This window comes from Manis javanica, chromosome 10 (assembly GCF_040802235.1).
Source record: "Manis javanica isolate MJ-LG chromosome 10, MJ_LKY, whole genome shotgun sequence".
NCBI classification, from domain to species: Eukaryota; Metazoa; Chordata; class Mammalia; order Pholidota; family Manidae; genus Manis; species Manis javanica.
This window is the reverse complement of record NC_133165.1, coordinates 99,732,912-99,749,238: the sequence shown is the minus strand read 5'-3', so window position 1 is coordinate 99,749,238 and position 16,327 is coordinate 99,732,912. Positions and strand designations below refer to the sequence as shown.

Genomic DNA, 16,327 nt, shown 5'->3' with positions numbered 1-16,327 from the left:
CAATGAAAAAAGAACTACTGATAAACAAATAACAGAACAATTTTTAAAATATACTGAGGGAAAGATATAGGATTCAAAAGAGTTGATTTGGCATGATTCCATTTATATGAAGCTTAAATATAGGCAAAATTATCCACAGTTAAAAATCAAAACAGTGATTATCTCTAGGGAGTGGTACACAGGTATATGTATACATCAGTAAAAATCAATTGATCTATAAAGCTAAGATTTGTGCATTTTACTGGTATGTATGTAAATTATATTTCAGTGATTATTTTTAAATTATGTTTTCAAAGAATATCTAAAGACATGGGATTTATTGTATATGGTTAGGTGCAAAAAACAGGCTGTAAAACTGTATGTTGCAGTGTGATCCCAAATTATCCAAAAATATATATGTATAAAGAAAAGACTAGAGGTACATGTGCCTGAATGGCAAGAGTAATTATATCTGCTCTAATATTAGAGTCATTTGTATTCTCTTCAATACATTTTTCTCTATTTTGAAACTTTCCTACAAGGAGAATATATTTCATTTTCTAGAAAAAATTTTTTTTTCTGTAACTACCCTCTCTTCCGCACTTCCACTGCTCTAATCCTGGTCTCAGCCCTTATTTCTAAATTATTTAATGGACTCACCTCCCAGACTCAAGATTCTATCTATCCCAATCTGCTTCCCTGGATATTTCTCCCTTTTTCTAAAATAGAATTCTATTTTTGGTTCATGCATGCAGTATCTTTTCTTCCCTTTTAGGTTAAGATTTATTCTACTCCCTGGTTGTCTGGTTTCCTCCAAATACCTTTTTTCTGGTCTGTGTCAATCTCTGGCTTTTGTGTTGAACTTTCCTGAACTCTCAGCAATCCTTGGCTATGTCTTCATATGTAAGAAGAAGACAATAAAAAGCCCTCCCTTTATTGAACACACTCCGTTCAGGGTTTTGTTGTTACCACTGCATTGAAACTGCTCTTTTCAAGGTCAACAATGACCTCCATGTTGCTAAATCCAATGGTCCGTTCTCAGTCATCTTACTAGATGTAGGAGCAGCTTTGATACAACTGATCATAACCTGACCCTAACCCCTTCTCCAAGCCAAGCTTTATTCACTGGGCCACAGGACTTATCTCTGGGCACCCCCGTTCCCAACTCTCCTTTCCCCACTCCCCTCCCTGCCACCTCATTTTTCTGTCTCTTCTGCTGGTTCATTCTCATCTGCCTGATCTCTCTATGCTGGAGTTCCCCAGGGCTCAGTCATGGTCAAATTTTGATGATCTCATCTAGTCTCATAGCTTGAAGTATCATCTGTGTGATATGGTGATGATTCACAAACGTTCAGCTCCTGCTCTGACCTCTGCCCTCAATTCCAGACTATTTCCACTGCCCACTGGATATTGCCACTTTGATATCAATAAAGTAAAATTCCAAAATCAAACATGTCCAAGATTCCCAGTTCCTCCCCTGCTACCCCTTCCCTCCTAATCCAGATCCTCCCCAGGCTTCTGTGTCTCAATACATGTTCCATCTTCCTTCAAGAACCTGACCACTATAGGGAACTGGGTGTTCTTCACAGATGCCGAGTGTGTTCCCACTTGGGGCTTTTGTAGTTGCTTTTTCCTATTCCTGGGACTCTTTGCTCAAATATCCTCCTGACTTTCTCCCTCACTGCCTTCAGTTCTCTGCTCAACATAATACCCCCAAACCCCACACTCCCTATCCTCTTACCCCTAAGTTTTTAGCACTTTGCACCCTCTAAGATGCTATGTACTGGATTGACTCGCCAACCTGCCTATTTTTTGTGTCTGTCCTCTAGAGTGGAAGCTCTGTAAGAATAGAGACTGATCTAGTTGGCTCATTTTCTATTTCTAGTTGCCTGGACCCATTATAGGAGCTCAATGGTTGAGGTGCTCAATATTGGTGCTAAATAATTGTAGAGTGAATGAATGTTTGATTGAGTTTCTGTTCCCATGGGCAGGACATGCTGGGTGACCTCCACAGAGACTGATAAGCACAGATCTAGTTATTTTGATGGTGAAACCCCCAAATATCAATGTCTGTAAGCCATTCCTTAGTGAGTTCGCACTTCTCTCTTCAATCCTCAGATCTCCTGCTCAGGGGAAACAAGCCTGACTGCCAGCATTTTGGAAGTTCAGCCTATGAAGGCAGGGGTAAATTTTCAGTGTTCAGTATGCAAACTTTTAATTAATTTCTGCATGTTTAGTAAGGTTCATTAATTAATTAATTCATTCTACACATATTAACCAAGTGACTTAAATGTCAGGCACTGTTCTAAGAACTTGGGATTACATTAGTCACCAAAGTGGACTAAAATCCCTACCTTTTGAAGCTTATGTTCAGCTACAGCAGGTATTCTTGAGTACAGAGATCCCCTGTCCAGAAAATGAACCTCCCGCTTTCCACTAGGTATGGAGAGGTGCAGTTTTGTGGTTGGGCTGGTGGTGGAGAGCCTCTGGGCTGGTAACCCCTCCTTACACGCCCTTTCAGTGGGGTTGCTAATCTAGCAATTCTAACTTTCAACCAGTCCTTGTGCTTCAACCGTTTCCTCTAAACTTGCTCCACCCCCTCACTCTGGTGCCTTCTATTCTGCAGCTTCCCTGGGGGGCAGTAACACAAAACAACTGCCTTATCTTTTCACTCAGTTCTGCTGAGGTCAGTTAACACTGACGTATCCCCATTCAGTGTCCTAAATGTGATTATCTCCTCCTATCTTTGCATTTGTGTTTCCATACCTGGGGTGCCTGGGAGAAATTCACTCTCCTGATTCCCCCAACTCCAACATAGGCACTGGGTTCAGCATTTCTATGTTACTATCTGCATAGAGAAAATATAGAAGCCCTGTTCTTCCACCAAACTCTAGTCTAGCAATTGGCCAGAAGAGGGATCTCACCTGTTCATCTGCTTTTTCACCTGTCCCTGTACTTGCACCTGGACTAAACTGCTGGCCTCTTTCCATTGGTTGGATCACACCTCACTGAAATAACTGGGGCACTCTCCTGACTTTGAGATTCATCATTGTCTGGAATTACTGCAGCCAGGAGAAGCAGAGGAGAACAGTTTAAAATTTTACATTTAAGATAAAGATTTAATTAAGATTAAAATATACCTGTTAGAGTCTTTAGTTTTAAGTTCTGCTCTCATTCTCATTCTGAAACACCATATATATATTAATAACTACTTAGGAATAAATAGGTGAGCCTTCCTCATTGAGTTGCCATGAGGATTAAATGAGATCATATATGGAAAGGGTTTAGTATAAGGCCTGGGACATAGTAATATATGAAGTCTAAAAAGAGCTTCATCTTCCATGGCCCATCAAATTAGTCCATGTGGTTATTACTCAAGATTAAATCAGGCCAGAATCTATTTTACTCTAATGAATTGATATTTTTGTGGTCTCTCCCGGAGGGACTCAAAGCTCCCTCCCATTTACTCCTTAAACTTAATTCTGACCTCTTAGAAGGCCACATAGCAGAGCCACATTATTTGTGGCACTTGGGATTCGGAGCCTGATTCAACACGCTGCTGAGGGTTCCTAAGATGCCAAATCTACTCAAGAAGCAGATATAATTAGTGCCCACTAAGTAACCCATGTGCTCCCCTTAGTTCCCCAGTCCCACCTGGAATTATGTGGAGGTTATTGGCTAGTGCAGGTCAGTGGACTAGGAGTAGAAATGACCCTGTGCTTCCTTCTCTCTCCCTCTTTAAGGAGATACCAACAGTTATATTTTCCAAATGGTGAACTAGAAGATGTTGAGTGGAGAACAGATGAATCTGAGCAACTGTCTCGAACAAGCCTCCAGTCCACCCAACGCAACCTGTACTCAATTAGTAACAAAAGAGAAATAAACACTTGGCTGTATTAAGCTACTAAGATATGAGGTTTAATTGATAATCACACTATCTTTAGGGAAACCAAGTAACTTGAGAGAACCTGTGAAGATAAAATTAAAAGGGATTTCAGCACCCATTAATGGCAGACCAGGTAATTCAGACCAACCTTCACACTAGAAAGGCCAAACAAAATAGATAATCTTCTAAATGTCTGCTCAAAAGCACTGAAGAGCCAGGATAGCAGTGAAAAATGACCTGGCTGCCATCTAACCTCCTGGGAGAAGATGAAAATCCAGAGAAGTGAGCCAAGCATCTGAGGCCACTTCTCTTCTGGGAGCATTTGTTAATCATAACACAGCCAGTGTTTGTCAGCTGAGCAGTTTGATGGCCTGGTACAGAGACAAAAGTTGGATGCTGGTAAAAACACAGTAGTGTGGTTTGGAACCATAAAGTGCTATACTCGAGGAATAGGATAGATTGAAAGTAAAAGAGCCTTCACACTGCCTGTGGCCCGGATTCAGGTCATCTGGGTGACCCAGAATATCTCAGGCCTAGCAACTGGACTGAAGAGACTCCAGACTGCTAATGCCTTGGGGCTCCTAGAAGAAGCAAATAAAATCCTATTGGGAGGGGGGGGGAAACTACATTGTTTTAAACCTAAAATCATTTCTAAAAACAATTGTTAAAATAGTTTTGGATATAATCAAGGAAAACCAGGCATGAACCAAGAATAAGATGATATGATCAAGAATCAGCAAAACCAACAGAAAACAAAAACAGAATCACGTGGTCTCCAGATATTGGCACTGATCAGACTTTAAAATAATTAGTTCACTATTTTAGGAAATGAAATACAAGATTGAAAATTTCAGCAGAGAACTACAAATATTTTTCAAAAGACAGCAGAATTGAAAAAGAACCAATAGAAGTTCTAAAACTGAAAATACGATAACTGAAACCGAGAATACAATGGGTGGATTTTTACCAGATTTGACCTTGCTGAAGAGAGGAATAAAGAATTTATAAGTAAGTCAGAAGAATCTATCCAGAATGACACAGAAAGAGGCAAAGGCTGGAAAACACAAAAGAGATGGTCAGAGTCCTGTACACAGTCCAGCAACCATTTAACTAGGCTCCTGGAAAGAGCACAGAGACATGGAGCAGAAGCAATATCATAAGAGGTCATGGCTGAAAATTTACTAAAACTGATGTAGGACATTGAGCCACAGATTGAAAATAAAATTAAATGGACTTGGCTGGGCAGAGAGAAAGGCTCCTTTTTTTTTAAAAGTCAAAGATGACTCCAAGATTTCTAGCTCCAGGAAAAGGACGATGGATTAGCTGAGATTAGAAACAGAAGGAGCAGGTTTCCTGGGGTCAGGATGAGGCAGTGTCAAGTAGAAATAGTAGGTTCCAATTTTTACTTGTTGAATTTAACATCAGGCAGGGATAACAAATGTGCCATAATTTTGTGAGTAATTGTTATTTTTCTTGTCATATTCAGGAGTCTCCAAAACTTTCATTCTTTAAAAAGCACCAGCCAAACCTTTCTCATCTCAAGAATCTAGCACGCTTAAGCCTCCTCCCCTTCCTGCTAGAAATCATGATTCGTTTCCAGGGGTTGATCTGCAAATGGATATTTGCAACAAAATGTATGATGACTTGCAAAGTGCCTCTGCCTGTTGTTTAAATGTGATTTGTTCAATGTAATCTTCACAAAAATCATCACAACAAAATAATGTGTTTTCTAGTTTTAAACACCCATGATCCAGGGCTCCATCTTCTTTCCTAATACTATAAAGGCAAGTTACAGGCATCCAAAAAAATTTATGAAAATGTGAAACACCTACATATGACATTGACTTTAAATGATGGAAGATACAACTTTCTGTTACAATATACATTATTTCAGGGATTATCGTGAGGTTTTATTTTTTTTAATAGTTAATTGATTGTATTAACAGAAGAAAAAATAAAACAGCTACCATAAATATCTCATTTTTTTTTAAACTTAGAAAACAGCATGACTTTTACAATAAATTCTATGGCTAATGGATGAAAGTGACATAGCATGCTTTTCTTTCAACTGAAAAGCTCCCAAAAGCTTTAAAGATAATGATAATGATAGCTAATGTTTGAGCACTTTCACATGCCAGGAACTGTTGTAAGGGACTTATGTAGATTTACTCATTAAAGAGATTTAAAGATACATGATAACATAAATTATATACCAATGACAAGAAGAATATTATTTAGTGGAGCATCAGGCAGTTGGATTTTTCCTCAAAATTATTCTTTTTATAAAATATACCATAGCTCTGCTGGTACAATTAGGGACCAGAAATATACATGGAGGAAATCAGAAAAGAAGACTTTACGATAATAAACTACAAGTAAATCCATAATCTTTCTGCAATATTACATTTTTCTTCTAACAGTAGAAATAAAAATTCCACAAACAATGAACAGGAAAATAATTTTATTTTCAAACAACCCTTTACATGCCAACATTAAATTTTAAAATATCATTACATTTTAAAATATATCTAGAGAGTAGCCATGTTATTGCCCTACGCAAAGATGAAGTTTTCAACACTATGGGTCTAGTTGTCACAGATGTTTTCATTTTAGTAACTTCTCTATATAACTACTGCTATATTATTGTGGTTTCCCTGAATATCATTCCAAATACATTCTAGGAATACTTCAATCATGATTTCATATGACTTGATAAAACTTCCCAATATCAGCAGCACAAATGGCTGAAGACATACACTTTTATAAACAGAAGACTCTTTCAAGAGAATTTTACCTAATAGAACACATGAACTGGTGGCTTAAATTACTAAATGTTTTAAAGATTTGCACATAGTTTGAGATATTATTTAATCATATTCTTGATATTATGAAGGGTTGAATTTTAATAGCTAAGCCTTTGTTCACTTCTTCTCAGCCACCTTTATCATCAGATTCCTGGAAATCTTGGTATCTTGTTTAGCTTTTTCTTCTTCTTTTTTTTTTTTCTTTTAACCTGTTTGAATCTCTCACATAGTCTGTGACCCTTATTACTTAAAAAAAAAAACTATGAATTCACAGACTCATTTGACTCTTCAATCATAAAAATAGGACCCTAAGGGTCTTTGAATCCAGCCCTAGATATACAATGTTTTAATGCTTTCTGCCGTATCAGCCCAGGTGTTTCCCAACTCCAATGACAGCCAAAATAGGGAATTAGCCACAAGACAACCCAGCGCATTTTCAATTTTCATTATTTAAAATGTCTTCTCTGCACTGAGGTGAACACTTCTTCCCCAAAATAGCCTCCTATTTTGAACTCCACTAACTTGAGCACTGGCCCCGGCAGGATGACATTGGGCAAATCAGTATCTTGTTGCCTGAGCTTCCTTGGTTGTAAAATGGAGATCATGTATGTCATAGAGATGTGGAAATTAAACAAGAATGTTCATAAAGCACCTGGCACAATACAGTGCCTCCGTGAGCGGTAGCCTTTGTAACAGGAAACACTCTTCGGCCTGGCTACCCTCAGACAATGTGGAGACAGCTATTGTTTTCTCTCCTCCAAGCCAAATATCCCCATTTCCTTTTATTTTTCTTTGAACAGTGTGGTATTGTCTCCCTTATCCTTCTAGTCATTCCTATCTGTGTAAGTTCAGTTCTTTGAGAGAAGTCAACTGCTAATCAAAATATGTATTCTTTGTATGCCCCTGGTGCCAACTGAGAGCAAGCTCCATAACCATTTCATTGAAAGATAATATTTTCCTCTTCTCTATTGCTAATTAAATCTCCTCCCCTCCCCCTCCTACCTCTAGCATCCACATCTTTGACCCTCTGGCGAGCTGGGCTATGGGAAGGCAGCAGGTAAGGATACTTTCCGGTTCTAAGATGAGGAGGGTATGGAAGTGCGCCTCAACCACTAGGATGTGTCTGAGAAGGGTCCCACTTCATGCTGGTAGGACGTCAGCTCTTCCTCCTCGAGGGCCACTCTTCTCTCTCCTCTCCATTCCTTCTTGAGGACTTCACAATTCTGGGTGGTGGCGCCATACGACGTCTTCTTTTTGGGACTTGCAAAACTCTCACGGCTGAGTTCTGCCTCCTCAGCTAATTCATCCTGGTCGATGATTCCACACTTCTCCGCAGAGAGATTCTCAGGGTCAGCCCACTCCTGTTTCTCTCCGGAAGCAAAGACCCCATAGAAGATCACGCCACTGTAGTGCACCAGGGCAGCTATGAGGAACACATTTTGCCATTCCTCACGGGTCTAAACAAGGAAATACAGTATCAATGAATTTTTTAACCAAATACAGGATTAACAGGATGTTCTGGTGGCTTCCACCAGGACAAAAGCACCTGCCCACCCAAAGGTAATGCTGCGCTTCTTGAGAAGACATGTCAGAAGCATGCCCAGGATCCAAACAGAACTTGAGTGTTTAAAAAATGAAGTTGATACTACAGTGAATATAAAAATTAGAGACTATAAGGAATGTGTTTTTTTAATTTAGAAAAATACTTCTAAAAATAAACATGTAAAAATACATGCAGCACCCATTCATAGCTCTTCTAAATATACAAATAGGGCTTCCACTCACATAGTAGGTCAAATTAAATTGTTTTAGGAACCCATCATTTTAAATATCACAGGTCTCCTTCTTGCTTGTAGTTGCATACACACCCATATTTGAGCCATAAAAATGCTCACTCATTACCACCAATTGCGTATTTCTAACCATGTTTTCTGTGTAAAATACAGTAATTTTTTTTTAAAAAAAGGAGTTCTGAATTTAAAGTTAGGGAAATTAAGTGTCTGGGATTTAATAGTCATGTTACCAATCCTAACAGCTCATTAACAGAAGGGGAAAGCATGAATCCACCTTCCTTTTCTAGAAAAAGTAAGAAAAGTCACCCCACACTTTCTTCTCCAAAGAGTTGGGATTCTGAAATCAAATTTGTAATAGGCAATCCAAGTAAAAAAAAAATAGCTGGGAAAAAACCCTATAGAATAAAAAAAACTGTTTGCAGAAAACAGCATCCTGAGACCTTTTCAATGACAGGGTTAAGAAACTGCCTGTGGTTGAGCTCTGGATGGACATGGGGTCCTCCTCTACCACCCACCCTAGTCCACCTACAGAAAGGCTCAGTAATGACTGAGTTCCACACCCTTCTAGGTCCTTAGGAAGGGTCATCAATGTCTTGTTTATTTTCTTCATTATTAGGAACTATAGCAGCACTAATATTTTTACACTGGAACATGCTCAGCAATAGATAGAAATGGGCTATAAAGTATAATTACTTAGAATTATAAAACAGTCTTAGGTAATTTATCCTGAGTTGAATGATTCAGTTTCTTCTTTGTGTCTTTAACCCATCTTTATGGTGTTCACCCCCACCCTCTACACAATATACTTTGTTGGATTGCCTAATTCATTTTATTTTTCAGTTGAGGGAACGTGGCACCAACATCAATCTGCCCTGTTGCCAGCAATAGACAATTAAAAAAAAGAAAGAAAAGAAAAAAGAAATCAAATAACTCAGCCAAGGCCAAGGACATACACATTTACATTCTGGGGTAGGGCCCTGAGATCTCAGGTTTTTGCAGTTCGTCAGTCTGCTGTTGCTGTAACCCACAGCCCTGAGGAGACCAGTACCTTGTGCTTGGTCATTGCGCCAACAATGAGGGGACAGACCATCCCCGAGAGGGTTCCCACTCCATTTGAGATCCCCATGAGAATGCTGGCATAGCGGGGGGCAATGTCCAGGTGGTTGACATTAAAACCTACAGTGAAGCCAAAACCTCAAAATCAGAGTCAAGAACAGCATTTCAAATACATTTAGGAAAATACTTGGCTACTCCCAACTCTCATCCACCTATTTGGTTTCCTCTGCCACATGACTATGGGACCTTTACTGCAAGGAGAAGATTGGGGACTGTCAGGCTGTGTCTGCACAGAGCAGAAAAACGTGCTGTGATTGGTTAGCAGTGACTACCATGGTTCTCCATGGGGAGAAGTTTGGCACCTGTGCCTTGTAGATTCAGAATTCCAAAATAATGCTGTTTAGGGCAATACTGGAAAGCCTGGACCACATTTATTCAGAGTTAAGAATCAGAATCGCATCCAGTATGATTAGAACCAAACCCTGATTCATAATATCCTTCCTCCTAGCCTTCAACTCACTCTCAAAAGGCCACCATTGGTGAAGCCCACCTTAGTGGCATGATGCAAAGGGTATTTTTTTATAATAAATATTTGTACAAACATTGACAGAGCCCTTTGTAATTTACAAACACTTTCACGTACATAGTTGACTTGCAGTCTGTAAATCTTGTTCCCAATCTTATTTCACCAGTTAAACAAGTAATTTTTTGGCCTCTGTTTCCTCATCTCTCACATGGGGATAATGTTACCACTAACTCATAAAGATGCTGTGAGATGGGACTCAGGGGAAAGGCATATGCAAGAGCTCTTGGAAATAGCTAAGCTCTACTGGGTACCACCTCCTCCACCCCCAGGACTACGCCCGCGGCCGCTGCAGCTGAGCATCACCTCCCTCTCTTTGAGGTCTTCCACCGAAATATAACGCTGCTGGGAGTGGTAAATAATAAGTCCTGAGCACCTCACTATTAATCCACTTATCAGGAAAGAATGAATGGATTGGAGAGTGAGAATGGAGGGAACGCAGAGGAAGAGCAAGGCTATGAAAGAGGAGGCTTCAGGCATTGGGAACCAAGCCCACCGACACTGCCCAGGGCATTTTACAGGAAGACAGGCGCACCTCTTGCTGCCTATCTGAGATGCAAACTGGATGGAGGATTTCAAGTTTCTGAACCTCATCTGTTCATCTGTAAGCTAGGTCAATCATTCTTATGAAATTGTTTCAAGAACTAGGTTAAATAATGTATGCTGATTACATGTTACATAGAGGTGGAAACTCTCCTATGTTCCTTGCAGGTGGTTCGCCATCTGTTTTGTTTACCACTATCTTCCCTGAACTGGCAAAGTGTCTGGCTGGCACCTAGTAGGCACTCAGCAAATACTGTTCAATTAATTACCAATTTGAGCTATTGAGATTACCACCAGGGGTTGTAGGTTTTGTTCGGTTTTTGTTTTCCTTTGCCTTGCTCTGTAATTCTCTATTTTGCACAAAGAACCTGAAAATAGGATTTAATTTTTAATTTCTAATCTGGTACGTTGCCTGGTTGTTTTTTTCCTACCTCCATTCAGGGAGAACTTTGAGAAAATCTTTTTTGTAATAAACATACTTCTCTTTCAGATCAAAGTGGCAGATACTCAGAATATAAAACAGCTATAGGATTAATTAATCTTAAATTTGATTTGAATGGGATAAACACTTGATTAGAAAAAAAACAGGGATAAGAAGCAATTACTATGATGGTTGAGTATTATATTTTGATACAGAAGCCTAGACATCTGTGCTGAGCTAAAAATAACATGAGAAAAGCCATTTAGGTTTCTAGCTGTACAATTCTGGTATTTAAGAGGAAACATCATTGAGAAACTGAGATATTGAAAGATTTTTTTGGAGCAGATACAAAAAAAATGCACACAGGTGGAAGAATCTACCTTTTGTACCTAGGACATTTCTCAAAGCAGGCATCACCCATTCCTTGTGACTTTCTAATCTCACCTGCCTTGGCTCTCTTGTATATAATCAATTCCTAAATTGTGCCAGTCTTCCCTGGCATCCCCATCAACTCCGTATAAAGTTGACAGATAGCAGATCCTGAGGAATCATCACCCCATGGCCACAGTCGCTCCCATCATGCCACTGTTGGGTCAGACAAACCGTTATTCCAATGTCAGCCACTTAATTTACTTGGGCAAGTTGTCACCTCTCTAAGCCTCAGTGTCCTCACTGGTAAAACGGACACAGCAATTTTTTTTCTCATAGGGTTGCTATGGGATTAAATGAGATCAGGTCAAAGAGTAGCTGGAAAGGAGTCAAGTGCTAAAAAAGAGGCAGGTGCTGTGATTTGGTATAGTCAGTGTCTCTCCTGATCATGGCTTCATTGGCAATCAGGGGACAATATGAACCTGAACATTTCAGTGTCTCCGGGGACTGGATAGGAATCTCTTTTGCATCACAGAGGTCTCAGATGTTCCTTAATATCCTACTGAAAACAAGTCATGATTGCGCTCTCCAAAGGTGGGACAGTGAGGAACAGCATCAGCACCCCTGGTGAGTTCAGCAGAAATGCAGAATCTCTGTAGAATCAGAATCTGCATTTTCCAGGATCCCAGGGTGATTTGCATGCACATTTAAGTTTAAGAAGCCCATGGCTAGAGTGAATGGTAATAGAACAACAATAGTGAATATTTACTAATTTTGTTGTGCATCTGGCAGTGGGCTGAGGGTTTCAAGTACTTCATTGCCAGCAGAACGTAAAATTTATGAAGACAAAATCTTTGATTTTATTTTTCACTACAACATCCCCATCCTGAAAACAGCACCTGGCTCATGTGAAGTGTGAGTGACTGCATGAATGATCTCAGTTTATTGCCATCTCCCAAGAATCCTATGTGGTTACAATTTTCTTCTTTTATAAACAGTAAGTGGTAAAGAGAGGCCTCAAAACCAGGTCTGTGCACCTCCAAACCCAAGGTCTTCGCTGCAAACTACTTTCAAAGCAGACATTTTTTTCCTAAAGTAATGATTCAATGGCTCTGTTTATAGTAATAAGAAGAAGCCTGGAGGGTGGTTTAGAGAACTACCAGAGGTTCCATATTTTTCTGTTCTGGGACATTCGCACTATGTTTGATCTTTTAGGCAGCATGGACGAGAGGGAAGAGCACAGGCTTGGAGCCAGGCGGAAATGAACTTCGCTTCTCCCTTTGTTTGCCGCCAGCTGTGTGACAGTAGCAGCATACCCAATTTTTCTGAGTTGTAGGTTCCTTGTGAGTAAAATAGTGGTATTAGTACATGCTTCACAGTGTTGTGAGATAGAAGAATACAAGTAAAGTGTTCTGTAAGTGGTAATCTTCAGTATTACACTATGTTTTAAAGGTAGAAAAACAACTACATTTTACCAGTTTTGCATAGAGAGCTTCTGAGGGTCTGTAAGATCCAAGGTGATAGCACTCTAATCTCTTACACACAATAGACTGGTTTGGGCTCCCGTAGCATGGGGAGGCTGATGCCACCTAGGGTAGCCCTGAGAATCACAGGGGTTCATATGCATAAAGGTCTTTGAAGGGTCCCAGTCCCTGCAGAGTCTGTGCTTGATCAACATCAGCTCTCACCATTTTCATTGTTATTCTTATTACCTGCTCTAACCTGTTCAGAAAGTCACTTGCCCTCTCTGGACCTGCATTTCCTCCTCTGGAAATGAAAACCATGGAGTAGACAAAGTCTACAGAAGCTTTCCAGTCTAAGACCTTCAGATTCTATGACTGTACGTCAAAATGACTACATCATTTGACTTTTGAGCTAATATCAGCAGTCCTCCAGTAGCAGGTGAGGTCACAAGAGCCTCTGGCTGGTAGGGGGACCTGGTCCTGAAGTATGAAAGTGTCACTACCCCCAGGCCACAAGTCGGGCTTCTGCCCATGCCTAAGGGGTGGCTGGTGGCTTCATGTCTTTTTCTAAGATGGAGAAAGTAGGGACAGTTCTAGCTTGCCTGGGCTCCTAAGCCCAGTCCTTGATGGTCTTATGAAGTCATGCCCTCATGATGAAATTCTCTAGCCAACGGCCCTTCTCCTTAGGAATGGCGTAGCTACTAAAGGAAGGTGATACAATATCCTTTTTTTTCTCCTTCCTCCCAAGACTGGCTGGATCTGTAGAAAAGACCTGGAATGCCAAAGGACACTTTACCTGAAATAGCAAAGCCACTAAATCCGACAGCAAGCACCAGAAAGGAGATGGCCACCCCTTTGGTATGAGAAAAGCCAACCACCAGAAGTAAAGTTGCCTCCATGCCAAAACCTGCAAATGGAACAGCAGGAAAACAATGTCACTTATGTGTCAGTCAGCCCAAGCTGATCTCTTATCAAATAATCAATTAATATTTCCATGCACCTAAACTATCAGTACACACATTCTGGCACATGGCTTACCCCATGTAACTACAATGTTACCTGGGTGTTTCATGACTACCTGACCATGCTAATCTTACCTAGAGCTTCTGTGGGCCTTCTAACATGATCCTGGTGTACCTTGAATCCTGAACAATCCCAGTAGGTTCCATGATGCCCCTGGGATGAGGGATGTTTATTACCAGTTCCTTTATGAATAGTTGCCCCTGGTATTGCTATATACTAAAACTTTTTTATATATTATTAATGATTCCCCTTTGCTTATATAAATTATGGCCTTGCACAGAAAAATAAAAGAACAACTCTAATCTTTGTTGCCAGTAGTGTGACCAGAAAGCTGCAGGGAACATCTGAAACAGAAAGCAACACCTCACCACTTACAAGCATAAGGCAACATTCTTCCCTTTCAGAACTTCTCCAAGCTCTCAGGCATCTTTATAAAAGCCATGAGATATTTGCAAAGAAATAAAGCAGGACGGAAGTACTTTCTGCTCCTTTTGTTCAGAATGAGTGAGCCCAGTACAATAAAAAAGGATGAGTAAATTATATGAAGATGTTCCTCTTACACACACATACACACACACAAAGTTCAGCCAGCAGCAGACAGGATGATTTAAGTGCCATTTCCCAGTATATGAAGTGCCCTGGTATACTGGATGACCATCTGCTGATTTCAGACATCTCCACCCAATTGTCCTATAGTTACTTTAAAGACAACATGCCCAAATCAAATCTCTGTTCTTTATTTTTTTTTATTTCTAAACAATCAAAGCTAACCACCACACCCCCATGCTCTCTCTTCCCCTCTAAATCAGTCCATCCACCCGTGTTTAGAAACCAGACTTAAGAGTCAGATAGGCCTTGGTTCAGATTCCACCTCAAAAATCACTAACTGTGTGACCCTGGACAAGTCACTTCACCTCTTAGATTCCTCATCCCCCAAAATAGGGCTAATAATACAACTCTACGGGACACTGGAAGATGAAAGGCAGTGGGGTGTATAAGGTATCAAGCACAGTCCCACATGGCCATGTGGCTCATGGCCACAGCTAAGCAAATGGCAACCCAAAGTCCAGCATAGGAACCTCAGGATCACCTCAGACACTTCTGCTCTTCCTCAGCATCTTGTGGGGCTGGCCTCCAAAGTATCTGTCAAATCTGACCTGTGCTTTCTCCTCCTCTGCCACTGTCTTAGTCTTGGGCCCATTACCTCCCACCAGGCAATGTCAATAGCTCCTTTGTTCACCTTCTCATCTCTTCTTCCTCTGATCCACTGTCCAGATCACTATCTTTCTAAACTACACATATGAAATGTTGCCCCTTTGCTTGAAACTTTGGCCAAGGCTTCCACATTATTGTGTAGTATTATGTAACAAGTCCCCACAGTGCATTCCAGGGTCAACTGCCAGCCTTCACCTCTCTGCTCACTGCCCTAACCCACACAGAGCCCTGTGTTGTAGTCACACAGATCTGTTAGCCACTTCCTAATCGCAATACTGTTTCATGCCCATAACATATTTTCACAGGCTGTTCCTTCATCTGGGATATTCTTCTTCCTCCACTTATTTCTCTTTTTTCTGTAGAAATCTAACGGTCCTTTAGAGTCCAGTTCAAATACTGCTTCCTGTAGGAAGCTTCCCGAACAACCCTTCCTCTCCCTCACAGTGAAGCTGTCATCTCTTTTGTCATCTTACTCATTTTATAGAACTTTTCAACACTGCCTTGTAATTCCTCATGAGCGTTTCTGCCTCCTGCACAGACTGTGATGTTAGCCAGGAAGGTACCATGTGTTTAGCACAGGGCCTGGCTAGCATGTAATAGGCATCCAATAAATAATGTTTACTAGACTAATGCAAAGGAAAGAAAATGGAACCCAGAATCAAGATAGTTAGTTGAAACATAAGCTATAACACTTTTTTGTAGATTGCTTCATAAATTGCTTACCTTTCTGAGTTTATTTGCTCAAAACTGTCATAGGGACAGGGCAAGAACCAGTAATTGTTTAGTGCTCATCTAAAGAGGATCAGATGAAATTACAGGAACAGTGATGCTTTTTAAACTATGGGCTTTGTACCATTGTTATTTAATTTTGTTTCAAGATTTTAAATTATATATAGAGTAAAATTGATAGTGTTTTTATTTGCTCACTATATGTATCTCAGAAGTGGCCTGTCTTAAATAACAAGGCATCTGGCTAAAACTGTTAACTTAACGTCCTCAACAAAGGTTTTACCAAAAAGTTAATTCCCCCCAAAGAATTAGAATGAAGACATTGTGTGAAAAATAAGTTACAAATGATACATGGGTTCATGTGTAAGAAAAAAAAAAGATCTTTGTCAAACAGGTAGTAGATGGCCAAAGGAAAAAAAGCATTTCTGCATCTAAGTGGTTCCTCGCCTCAGTGGAAAATGCT

At 40.2% G+C, this 16,327-nt stretch overlaps 1 protein-coding gene across 1 annotated transcript in view; it reads right to left on the bottom strand.

Moving 5' to 3' along the window:
- Positions 1-6,204: 6,204 nt before the first annotated feature.
- The window catches only part of SLC17A8 (solute carrier family 17 member 8), a 52,773-nt gene continuing 42,650 nt past the window's right edge, over positions 6,205-16,327 (bottom strand). The window contains exons 10-12 of the mRNA XM_017668493.3: positions 13,694-13,804; positions 9,511-9,638; positions 6,205-8,126 (exon numbers count right to left, since the gene is read on the bottom strand). Coding sequence (XP_017523982.3) covers positions 7,782-8,126; positions 9,511-9,638; positions 13,694-13,804 — 584 coding nt within the window. The 3' untranslated portion in view covers positions 6,205-7,781. The remainder of the gene's footprint in view (positions 8,127-9,510; positions 9,639-13,693; positions 13,805-16,327) is intronic.